This window comes from Thamnophis elegans, chromosome 5, assembly GCF_009769535.1.
Source record: "Thamnophis elegans isolate rThaEle1 chromosome 5, rThaEle1.pri, whole genome shotgun sequence".
In the NCBI taxonomy this organism is placed as follows: domain Eukaryota; kingdom Metazoa; phylum Chordata; class Lepidosauria; order Squamata; family Colubridae; genus Thamnophis; species Thamnophis elegans.
Window position 1 is genome coordinate 16,691,078 of NC_045545.1, and position 13,212 is coordinate 16,704,289.

The 13,212-nt window shown below is 37.2% G+C and overlaps 1 protein-coding gene across 2 annotated transcripts in view; it reads right to left on the reverse strand.

The window, feature by feature from the left end:
- Positions 1-472: 472 nt before the first annotated feature.
- PRKACB (protein kinase cAMP-activated catalytic subunit beta) overlaps positions 473-13,212 on the reverse strand; it is an 81,604-nt gene continuing 68,864 nt past the window's right edge. For both annotated transcript variants that reach the window (XM_032217859.1, XM_032217858.1), the window contains exons 9-10: positions 8,267-8,431; positions 473-3,433 (exon numbers count right to left, since the gene is read on the reverse strand). In XM_032217859.1, coding sequence (XP_032073750.1) covers positions 3,308-3,433; positions 8,267-8,431 — 291 coding nt within the window. In that variant the 3' untranslated portion in view covers positions 473-3,307. The remainder of the gene's footprint in view (positions 3,434-8,266; positions 8,432-13,212) is intronic.

The window sequence follows — 13,212 nt, forward strand, 5'->3', positions numbered from 1 at the left end:
ATTTTATATATACACCCACTTACAAGCTTATACACGTCCAGTACCAATTTGGAAGATTACAAACCAGTGTTTTTCAACCTTGGCAATTCTAAGATGTGTGGACTTCCTAGAGTTGCTAAGGTTGAGAAATGCTGTTACAAACCAACATGTATATCTTTCCTTTAAAAAGGAATCCTATACTAATGGGCACAGTTCTTACGAATGTTAAGAGATTATCTAGATAGAAATTAGGCCTAACATTATATGTCACCTGCAGTGTATAACACAAAATAAAACTCAATTTTACAGAAAACAATACGGTTGACTGCCATGGCAAAGGAGAATGCACAATGAGATATAGTATCTCATAAAAAAGCAGCAAAGTCTTTATGCAGTGTTGTACATAATTTAATTTGTAGTTCTGTATATAAACTTTTACTGTATTGCACACTATTGTAACAAACTAATTATTTTCAAAAAAATCAGTAAATACTTAAAGGATTTTAAAAATAAGGGTTTTAATGCAGCTGACAAAAAAAGAGAAGCAATTTACTTAATGAGATACATTTTTTTTATGTTGAAAATGAGAGTTACATACAGCTACAGTACAGTTAAAAGATACCATACAGTCCAACACTTAATTCCTCAAATTGTGTAAAATTAACAAGTCTCTACTGTCAAATATACAGTATTTCATATGATGGAAAAGGTTTTTTTGTTTTTGAAATTAGACAGAGGCATCTTTATCTTCTTGTGGCTTTTGTATATTTAAAATGATAAGAAACATTTAGCACAATGCTAAATGTGTACTTCAACACAGTCTTCTTGCTGCCCTCCAGATGTGTTGGACAGAAATCCCCTTATTTTTTCAGCATGTCCAGTGCTGGCAGGGAGTGATTGTTGACATATCTGGAAGACAGCATGCTGGAAAATGTGTTTTCATGCACTGTGAATAGCAACTTCCTTATATTTTGCCCAACCCCTTTCTATTCAATCTATTACTCCCTTATTATGATTTATGTTTACTGTTTATTTCTGACAACGTAAAATATTTAAACAAGCATAAATCAAAAGAATGAAAAAGGTGTTTCAAAATTGTCCATCTAAAGTTGAAAACTTAGGCATGCTAGAATCCATTCCATGGACATCCAGAATGAAGCCTCATATTTACATATACTTAAAAATTACCCAATTAAACTACTGGCTAAAATTCATACCAGATTTTTTTTTTTAAAGAAAAAAACGATCTGCAGCATTTATTAAAATCCATGAACAAATTAATGAATTTATTGGATACAGCTAGCATACAACAGCATGTCCTCTGTCTAGATGAAATACAAAAAAAAAACTAACCTTTTTCATACAAATAATTATTTAATTTATTAATGTGACAATATATTACATAAAATTTGCTACTGCAGATTTTCATATGCTTGTCTTGCACATAGACAGACAGTAGTGGACAAAGATGGCAAACAACTAACAATGATTAGCAAAACTGCCTGACAACTTAAAGATGTGCAGAAGATTGTATGATTCATCTTATTCTAGAGTGAAAAATGTCTACAGAGGTTTTCATTAAAGGAGTGTCACAGAGATTAAAAGGAAATAATGCCAATTATCTTATAGGTATTGGCATAGTAGCAAACCCATTGATTACCTAGCAATTTAGATCAATTGGATAGAATAACCCTTCATTCTTGTAGACGTGTAAATTGAACATAAAACATGAGTCTAAGTGTACTGATGTGCCATCTTAAGATAGGCCCTCTTGGGATAAATCAGAAAGTAAGTGCCTAACTAAAAACTGCATGGATAAATTTAAAAGCACAAGGACATATGCTGAGCTACTGATCATTAAACACTGAAACAGAAGTCTGAAAAAGTGCTGGAAGCAAGCACATGGCAGCAATATCCATACAGGTCAGTAGATGAGATTATATGAAACTTAATTCAACCCAATCAATTCTTTGTGCAACCATAAATTTCATTTCACCAAAAGAAAATATGTTAGAAATGAAGACATCACAGATGGTGGCAGTTTCAAACGTTGTCTCTTTTCTATATGAATGAAGTGCTGCTGATAGAAACCATGATTGGAGCAGCATTCCATCCTTGAATTTACTAATATAGTATACCAGAATAAAAACTTGGCATTTGTTTCTTTTATTTTTCACAGCTAACAGAAATACCAGGTTTATCTAGCAACTTATCAATATTTTAATACTAAATTTTCAATTTGCTAAACCATTTATTCTCATAGCTAAAGAGATAAAAAAGATGCTTCCCCCCCTTCAATAAAAAAAGGGTTGAAATGTGAAATACTTCAGGAGCCCCACTGACATTACTAAAAATCACTCCTAGTCTCTTAACAATACTGACCAAATCTTTTACAAGTTCCAGGCTTTCAGGTGTTTAAAACCTATTTAAATAGTCAATTCTTTAGATGCAAGTTACTAAACATGATTAAATATGGTCCAAAGCCCAGACTGGATAGAATTGTTCCTGCTCACTGAGACTGTGCTACTTATGACACAGTATGCTTTAGCATATTAACTGTCTAGGAAAATAACACAAACTATGAGGCAGGGAGAAGAACTGCCAGCAATGTAAAAAACCAAGGCACAGGGCTAGCTACTGTACCCTACACAATTTTTCCAATTTTGAAAATAGGTTTGGTCAGTCTCCAGGAAGAGATCCTTAAGTCAATTAACATTTGCTCATATGGTGATAAATATTACTTTCAAAATGCTATTGAAGTTGGCTAAGTTTAGATTGTGTTACCAAAGTAAACAAAGAGAAAAAAAACCACTAAAATGAACCCCTATGAACTGTAGCCTCACGCACAAAGATGGACACAGAAGGATTGGCCAGCACAAACTAGAAGCAACATTTATCTCCCACTTCAGTCTAACTTGTATTTAGCCCGAACACCTTCAGTTTCATTCATACACATACATTATTCAAAATAAAATGGAGCATTCTTGAGAAAAAGGCTACTTCATTTTTAAAAAGTGGGTCAGAGAAAAGAGGAGAAATTAACAATACACAGAAAACAAAGGAAACAATAGAAACCAAAAGGTAAATAGGAAAAGTGGTCTATATTCTGTGTAACAGCACAAACCGTGCTTGCTTAATTGTGCCTAGTTATAAGGGTTGGTGCAACCTGCACACATGGAAGATGGCAATAAAGACCTCAGTCAGCTTTGTGGAATGAAGTAACTAGGTAATTGTTTTGACATATGATGGTCTCAGCTCCACTTCATGAGTTAACAGAGTGCAAAGACCCCAATATGAGCCCTGATGTCCTCTTATCCTCCAACAAGTACTAAAAATCAGCAAATTCTTTTGCACATTTCTCTGTTAGAGAAACACGGATATCTTCTTCTTCATAATCATCAAAGTTGCTGGTATCTCCTGGGCCTCGACATTTTGGTATGAATGGAGCTTCTACCTGTATAATAAAAAAAGCATAAAAAGTTGTTAATTACTAATTAAATTAAACACTAAGACTGTGGGAACTAAAACAAAATAAACAAAGCCTTCAAAAAGAATCATTACAAGGACTATTTGATAGAATGAAAATACCGCAAAGAACAAATAGAAATACATTGTGTCACCCACTGTGTGAATAAGGAGCTACACATATCAGGAAACTGCCAAAATAACAAAATTAATGTAGCAAAATCGAGGCAAAATGTAGTACAGAAAACTAGAAAAAAAAAACAAGGTCCAAAAGACTGAAAGAACTAAAGTGACATTTATCAGACACATCCCTCCCCAATCCTTCAAGAATGCATATATAGAAGAAACAGGGTGGGCATTAAAGGACAGTGGAATACACTGAAAAGGTGGAATAGTTGAACATTGCATGAAGTCTTGAAAATTCAAGAAGCAAACGAAACAGATATACATGGCCAAGAAGGATAAAGAATGCAGAATTTCTTGGATCAGTCGAAAAATAATTTGTAGCATCTCCACAAATACTCAAGTCATATGATCTGTTATAATCAATCATTGTTTATTGGTTGTACTGTTGATACGCTGCATTCTTACACGTTATTTACAGCTGTGTTATACACAAAAAGTGATTTTTGTGAGTCTAAAATGGCCAAAAAAGCAGATTCTAATAAGATCTGCAGCAAAGACTGTTTTTTTTTTGGGGGGGGGGGATTTTTCTATATATTCCAGGCATTAATTTAAAAAAGCTGAACACATTTAGTTTACTCATGTGAGTAAATTACTACTAGAAACTAGGTCTTTTTATGAATGCACAGGATTATTACAGAAATATAAAACCTCACAGACGTAAAGACCAACTCATCAAACTTGCATCTGCACAAAATGGATCCTGATAATAAGATAAAGAAGAGAAGCTAATTTAAATGTTGCCATATATGGTTTTGCCCTCCATGCAACCTATGGTTTACTATAGGTATGCCCAATTGTTGACTCTAGGAGTTCACCAAAGTTGCCAAATATTGTAACTGAGTATATTGTTACTGAACTAAATTCAAAGTCAATGAAATTTTGTTCGTTCTAATCCTGCTTATTTGGGGATTATGGCTCTCTATGCCTCATTCAAAGTCTAGGACTGCCCTGTAACTAAAAAAGAAGAAAAAAGTAAAGGTGTAGCTATATAGTCAAATTCTCTTATAGTACATTTCCAAAAAATGAAAAAGCCAATTGTATAAACCATATTTTGACATTGGGTTTTCAAAGGTAATGCCAATTCATTTTTTTAAAAAATTGCATTTATTTGAAGGTTATAGGCATAAACACATTTCTGAATAGAGAGAACAATGTTTCCATTCTTTGATGAAAGTTATATTTAAGAATTTTCCCTTCAAAATAAAATAAAACCCCAAGTGTTAATTGTAGCCTGTCTTGAAATAATTAATACATTATTTATTACAGCTATGCTGTACTGTCACACTGCATAGCTCTGTAACTAGCTTCTTTTTATAAATTATTATGTTTCAGATTTGGCTTTTAAATAACGTTTTTGTAAAACAGCAAGCCTATGAACTTTGAAACGATCATATGACTACTAGAAATGCTTACTGTACAAAAGATCAAGAAATATAATTTCTTAAGATAAATTTAAGAAGAATTGTAAGTTAAGAAAGTTAAAGATTCCCAAAATATTTTAGAGAAAGAATGATAATTTTTCTCACAGAAAATACTAGTAAATATTTCACTATTGCTAGGATTTGATCGGAAGTTCCTCAGCAAGACAGATGATGGGGCGAGGTGTGGGCTCTGAAGAGCCTCACATGAACTCTGTCTGACAAACCAATGCCAAGATCCTTTTGGATCAGAACCTCCATGTGGGATGGGGGTGAAGAAGGTGCAGTATCTCATCAGACTCAGAGGGAATGCAACAGGTCCCTTGTAGGTTGGAGATTTGCCCTCTGAATTGGCGTCAGGAGAGGCAGCATGGCAACATGGCTGCACAAGAAGCTAGCTTCTGGCCAAAGCATCTGAGCAGGAGCGTGTAGGAAATGGGATGAAAAGCCTGGTAAGAAGATTTAATTAACCAACAGACATAAATCAGAATTTCGAAAAGTCAAAGAAGAATATAAATAATATTGATGGACAGATTTTGGCAGAAAGAAAGGAGGAGGAAAATGGAGGGTTAAATCACAAGCCCAAAAAGAACTACTTGCTTTAAACAACTTGGAGACAGAAAGGAGAAAGCAGAGAAGTGACAAACCCATGCAAACACAAGCTTTGGATTTGGATTTGAAAAGAGTGTGTCTTTAAAAGAGATTAGGAGGGTGAAATGGAAGCTAAAAACATACCAAGGAGATTTGCTTCATTCGAGTTTCTTCTAACTAACATATCTTAAGCAACTCTAATTAATGAGAGTTGGAATGTAACAAGGGGGGCGGAAATCAAGAAAAAAGCACTATTTTCTCACTTATAAACTAATCTTGTCTGTGCAACGAATGAAATGTGAAACCTTGAGCAGGAAGTTTTAATTAACCAATTGTCATAAATCAGAATTTGGAAAAAGCAGAAGGCAAAGAGAAACATACCAAGGAGATTTGCTGTGTTCAAGTTTGTTCTAATTAATATATTTTAAGCAACTCTAACCAACAAGAGGTAGAAAGTAACAAGGGGAAAAAAAAATCAAAAGCTGGGAAAATACGAAGTTTTTTGCTGGAGGGAGAACAAAAGGATCAAGATGGCTCCCTCTCCTCTTCCTCTCCACATTAGCTGAATTAGCTAAATTTAAAGTGGACCAGAACTCTGACATAAGAATTGCATAACTAACTGTAATTTTGGGACTGGACATTATGGAAAAGTGGGAATTTGAAGAACTACATGAAATTATTAAAAATATGCATAAATCATTTAAATCAAGTCTAAATAGAATTTTGAAGTTAGATATTGAGGAAGTTAAAAGAAGAAGGGGAGGATAATGAAGTGGTAGAAACGGTAGAAAATAAAAAACAGACAAAAAACTTCATTGGGTTTGACAGTGGCATAGGGAAAATTGAAAAGGGGGGATGTGTCCCAACGAAAAGAATAAAAAGCAGACAAAAGATCTCACCGAGTTTGACAGTGGCATAGGGAAAACTGAAGAGGGAGGGATTATGCCCCAACAAAGGGAAATACAAAAGATTTCACTGGGTTTGACAGTGGCTTGGGGAAAATTGAAGAGTGTGGACATGTCAAAACAAAGAAAAAGAGAAGAGAGGAATAGAAAAGTGGGACAAACTACTTACTAGGAAAAAAACAGATAATTACAAATTGTTATATGGGAAATATAAAGCTGAAATATGTGGTTTACTCCTATATATGATAACTGAATTGCTAACTGATTGAATATGATAATGGAAAGATAATTAAATAAAGGTTAAAATATATGGAATATGGACAAATATGAAACTGTTATGTGGAGACTACAAAGTAAGAGTTATGTGATTCACTTTTATACATGATAATTAAACTGAATTGTTAATTGATTGAATATGACAATGGAAGGACAATTAAGTATAGGTTAAAATATATGAAATATGGACACATATAGAACTCTTAAGATGATGACCAAAGTGAAGTATGTACCGCTTGTTATTCTACATAGTAGATTAATGGAATTGTAATGAAAATTGAACAGTAAGGATTGTTATTTAAAGACAATTAAGGGTAAGCTAAGACAAGATATGGAAAAATAGAGGGGGGAACATGAAATATACTTATAATGGAAAATTATTGAGATTATAAAGACAGAACTACAAATTTTGGGCATGTAATGATGTATAACTATACAAATATAATGATGAAAATAGCTGGGAATCGTAACCAGGTCTACATCTCGGCCAAAAATAGGCTGGTGTATGTGTGCGCGTGTTTAAAAATATGATTACTATATATGTGTACTTTTTTTTCAAAAAAGGAGGAGAATATATGTTAAAATGAAAGATGTATATTGAAATGGAAGTATAAATACCATCAAGATAAAATGGAGCTCGCTCAGAGGCTGAAATACACCAAGTAAATGAGATGAAGAGGGCGAAGTAGAGGAGAGAAATAGGGAAGAAGAGAGGGATAGGAGAGAGGGCAGGGAGGGAGAAGAGGAGGAGAGAAAGAAGGAGTGGAAAGGGGAGATAGGAGAAGGAGAGAGGAGGGGAAAGTAGAGAAGAGAAGGATGACAGAGGGGAGAAAGGAGATAGGGAAAAAGAGGAGAGGGAGAAGAAAGTGATGGATAGGGTATAAATACAGTGTATGGACAGCAGAAGAGCCAATAATCGTTTTTGGGGGTTGATGGTAAGATGAATCAATGTAAACATTTAACAATATAATATAATGTTGGTTATGTAATAGTATACATGTGGTTATTTGTTATGGAAATGAAAAAATAAAAAAACTTTTTTAAAAAAATATTTCACTGTTGCTTTGGTGACAGTTAGATTAGGAATCATCTTGGTCTCTCTGTTACTTAGGTGAAGAAGAATAGCCAGTATCTGTATACATGGAACAGTATTTCACAGAAGCCAATAAAAGGAGAATATAGCTGTACTGAATCATTTGATATCAAGAAGCAGGTGGCGATTTTTCCAATTAAGCGAGGAAGGAATGAAACTCTTCTGTTTTTGAATATTAAAGATCGATTGATTCAGGAACTTGCTGATTCTAATCTTATGATTCTAAGGCCCAAAATACATCGGAAATATCCTGTGTTTTAAGGTAAAAGCAGATATAGCAACTTTAAATAAGAAAGGACAGGGAAATATTCATTTTCTGTCACTAAATTCCTTTTAAAGAAACACAAACTTACCTTTCTCTGGTAAATGGCAATCCAATCTGTAGTGGCAAACCATTTGTGGTTTTTAATGTCATTTACTCCATTCTTGAGATTTCCATACCGCTTGGTCAAATCTACCTGAAGTAAATTTCTTAATAGATCCTTAAGATCTGAACTGAAATGCGATGGGAAACGTACCTACAAAATATATCCAATACATTTACTGTAGCAATATATATGCTGTTCTTTGAAAAAGATGACAGATGAATTATGGATGTATGGTGTAAAGCCGAATGCCAAAATTGGATAGTTTTATACTACTGAATATTTCCATTCATAGAGATAAAGGCTATCAAAATTAAAACAGATTCATGTTTTCTTTCAAAGATTTTGTGTAATTCTCGAGTTACAACAGTTCATTTAGTGACCAATTGAATTTACAACATTGAAAAAAAGTGACCTATGACCATTTTTCACATGATCACATGATCAAAATTCAGATTTATTTATTTATTTAATAGATTTATAGGGCGCCCAATCCCGGAGGATGTTTGGCAACTGGTTCATATTTATGATGGTTGCAGTGTCCTGGGGTCATGTGATCAGCTTTTGCGACTTTCTGATAAGTAAAGTCAATGAGGAATCCAGATTCACTTAGCAACCACGTTAATAACTTCACAAATGCAATGATTCACTTATCTGTAGCAAGAAGAATCATAAAATGGAGCAAAACTGACTTAACAAATGTTTCACTTAACAACATAAATTTTGGGCTCAACTGGGGTCATAACTCGAGGATTATCTGTACATGGATTCCCTAAGCTTTCCAATTGTTGCATGGACAATTTCTGAGCACCAGATAGGACAGAGTGGGTTTTTTTAGAGTTCTACTATTCCAGAGACAGATATTTGTGTAATGTTCTATCAAAGCTGATTTGGTGAAAAGGGGGGGGGGGGCAGCGAAAGAACTTTAATAGATTGATATTTTATTTTCCCAGATATTTAGTTTTGTTACTGCTCCCCCCTCCAATAAGCCCTATTTTGTGGGGGATTCTGGAGGAAGAATTATTCCACTTGGATTTTTTTTTTTTTTTTTGCTTGTAAATATTCTATTTTTTTTTTGTCAGAAGAAACCCGGAGTGACTGCTAATATGAAATAATAGTTATCTTTACATCATTTACTATGTGCTTTGCCCTCAGCATGATTTCATGTAAAGAATCATGCTATACCTTAGTCCCTTTTATTCACCGTAAAGTTAAATCACTCACAGGAGTTCCTTTTTGTGTCACATAATGTTTATACACAATATAAACACATTAGGAACTCATAGTCACAAAAGGAATGTAGTTAAAGAGAACACTACATACATAATTATAATCTATTCCTAACACCAACAAATAATTATTAGGAAAATTAAGACAGAACTTAATTCCAAATGAAACCTAATCTAGGGTGCTGGTGGTGAAATGGTATAGGTAATACAACTGTATTCTGAAAGAAACACAAGACAAATCAATTACAATAAGTGAAAGTTAGTTTTTAGAAACTGGAGAAAATTTTGAACATCAGAGGGGAAAAGGAAGGAAATGTCAGAAATCAAGAACATAGACAAGCCACAAACAATCACACTCTCACTGACATACTGCATCTTTTCAAATGTTTGTTTTATGTTCAAATCAATCAAAAGCCCCATGAAGCAGTACTTCCATGAAGTCCTCTGTCCCACACAGAAGTGGAGGAGTGTTGCAAATAAATGCATGACTATACCATACATACAATGTGATTCAGAAAAAAGGTGCTACTGTTTTAAGCAAATCTAGCCACTGAAGTTAATATGATTCTTTTTTTGCTTTATTTTGTTTTCTAAGCTCCCAGGGGAAAGAAAAGCAGGTTAATTTAAGGAATAGCATAGAAGTACTACTACAGTCACTTTTGTGTGAGTCAGAAGTTCTTCTTCCTCATAATTTGAAAATATTGTATTGTCCTTGTCCAAACTATCCAACAGCAAAAAGCAGGTGCATCAAAATATGAGACACAATGTTCCTTCCCTAACATTATATGACTGGAAAGGCAGCAAATTCAAGGATCAGCAGACTGCTAGTGTCACTTCATCGCTCTCCCTCTTCCTGCCCTGGCTTTTTCCATTTATGGAAAAATCAAAAGCATACTAATGTGCGCTCTCTCTCTCTGCCTCTCTCTCTCTCTGTGCTCTCTGGTGTGGGTCTGTGTGTGTGTGTGTGTGTGTGTGTGATCAGACTATCTGTTTTTATGTAGCTTTATGATCTGGACATTTCAGAGGGAATCTCATTTTGCTTCCTGGGTCACATATTTTTCTTAAGCCACTGAATCTGGTTTTGAGCTTGGTCAAATCTAATACGTACTCCTTCACAAAAAAGATGGTAAATTATTCATCATGATATCATCTATATGACTGAAAAGGGAATTATTTTTTTCCAGCAAGGGTCACATGTGCAGCACACCTATTTTATATATCACCCATATTTTGCTTCATTAAATAAACAGTGAAAAATAATTATCATCTCAAATTATTTTAGAATAGAAAAAATATAACATTTAAAAAGTCAAATACTCTGCTGTATTCTTTCACTGAATCCGTAGATACTCCAAAGCAAAAACACATCATAGTTTGGACAATGATGTGTCTGTATGTATAAATATATAATTTTCCAGAGTGGATTTGCAGGATGGTCCAGTAATGGTATTATCACAGCCAATTGGCCTCGAGACTGGGTTGAAGCTGAAGCCACGCCTCTGGGCTTCTCTCCTCTGACTCCAGTTTCAATCCAGTCTGGCCAAAGAGAGGTTGAAATTTATTGACTCCTGATCTGATTTACCTTTTCTGGACCATCCTCGACTCAGCTTGCTTCCTTCTCACAAGGAAACCCTTCACCTCCCAGTAAGTCCCTGCCGATAGCTGTGGTTTTTTCCAGCTATTCGAGGGTTAAATCTCAAGGCTTGGAGGCTCCGGTGGCTGGGTCGCTGTCCTGGTGGCCATTTTGGCTGGTGACTACGTGGAGCTTTGAGAGGGCAGATTGGAGCTGGTGGGGGCTAAGGGGCTCTGGTTTCCAGCCCGACAGCCCAGAAGCTTAGTACAGAGTGCGCTTCGCTGCAGTGGGATTAAAAGAGGGCACAGAAGAGCGCGAAGGCTGCGGAAGCCCCAGGAGCGGCAGAAGTGGCTGGGAAGGCGCGTGGTTCCTGAGATTCACCAGCCGATCTGGAGATAGGAATACTTGGCAAGAGTTTCTGTGAACCCCCTTTGGTCTTGTCAATGGTCCCTGAGGGACCCAGGGAGGACTTCCTGGTGGTGCCCTTTCCCCCTTTGGGTGGAGGATCCAGCCTACTGCGTTTGTTGGAGGGCCCTGCCTGCACCTCCTGCGCCTCCGAATTTCTGTCAGCCATGCTGCCCTGTAGGCCCTTGATAGATTATGGCTTCTGGATGTTTGGGCTGGAACGAACAATAGGCGGGCACCAGGCGCTAACCAACAGCGCGCCTGCAGATTCTCTGTGAAGAGGGGGCCGCCCGAAGGACAGATCCCTTCCTCCGGCTGCCCTGGGGACTCCCGAGTGGTGAGGGTTGGAAGGCAGGACTAGCCGGCGCCCTGGACTAGAACCCGCGCTTCCTGGCAGCAATCTGTGGCTGAGGGGATTATTTCTTTGTTCCTGGCTTTAGGCGGGCTCCACAAGGATTTCTTTGCTGCCAGAGGCAAAACAAAATGGCGACTGCTGCGCATGCAGCCTATAGCCGCCAAACGCCAGATAAGGAGCCAGAAAGTGCGCGTAAGAGCCTAAAGATGGCCACCACTGTTGCCGGGCAGAGAAGGAGCACCACCGATGTCGCCCTGGCGCCCGTGCGACCTCTGTGACACAGCGGTTGGGGGAGTTCTCTATTGGGAAGCCTCCCGCCTCCCCCTTGCTCGCCGCCAGCCAAGCAAATGTGCTCAGACCCGCTTGCGACCAGCAGGACTGAAACGGCCTGGAAAATCCTCTCAGCTAACAATAAACTTGATATTGAAGTTCTTTTCTTCAGAATTGCAGATGTATATATGATATTGAGGTGATAGACTGGGGAGTCCAGTCTATCTACTCTAGGACTAAAGAGCTCCCCAGAATAGTCCTAATGGGCAGACTGAATTTTTAAACTGAAATTAAGGAGGCAAAGGGAGGCGTGGTCAAAGAAAAAACTCACTCAGTCCAAGGGCAGATAGACTGTGTTAACCGATGCTTGGACTCTCCAAGCAGCGCACAGGAGAACTTGCCGGTTCCGGCCGGAATCACGGCACACTCCACCAGGAGCGCAGCCACCTCGGCGGCCTGGGTCTCCCAGGCTCCTATAGAAGACATCTGCAGGGCAGGTACATGGGCCTCCCCATTGCCCTTTATCCGACACTGCAGACTGGATGTTTTTGCATCCTCTGACGCGGCGTTCGGCCGCAGGGTCCTGCAACAGGTCCTGTCGGATCAGTGAGGGCCTACCCTATGGGACGGAAACAGGGGTATGTCCCATTACTGGACCATCCTGCAAACCCACTCTGGAAAATGACAGTTGGTCTTACCTGAACTGTTATTTTAAGAGGTGTTTGCAGGATGGGCCAGTTCCCACCCTAGGTTAGATAGACAGTATTGGGGGGTGGAGGTGTCTCCTTTGTGACTTGTTTTCAGGATCTCGGGAGCACATACTGCATTGAAACTGGAGTCAGAGGAGAGGAGCCCAGAGGCGTGGCTTCAGCTTCAATCCAGTCTCGAGACCAATTGGCTGTGATAATACTATTACTGGTCCATCCTGCAAACACCTCTTAAAATAATAGTTCAGGTAAGACCAACTGTCATTTTCTTCTTCAACTCCTATCTATGGCAAACAGATTTCTGATCCAGATTATATAAATTATTCTAATATATTTTAGTTATTATATTATATTATATCTAATATTCTAATATTATCTTTTTTTCAGCTTACTGT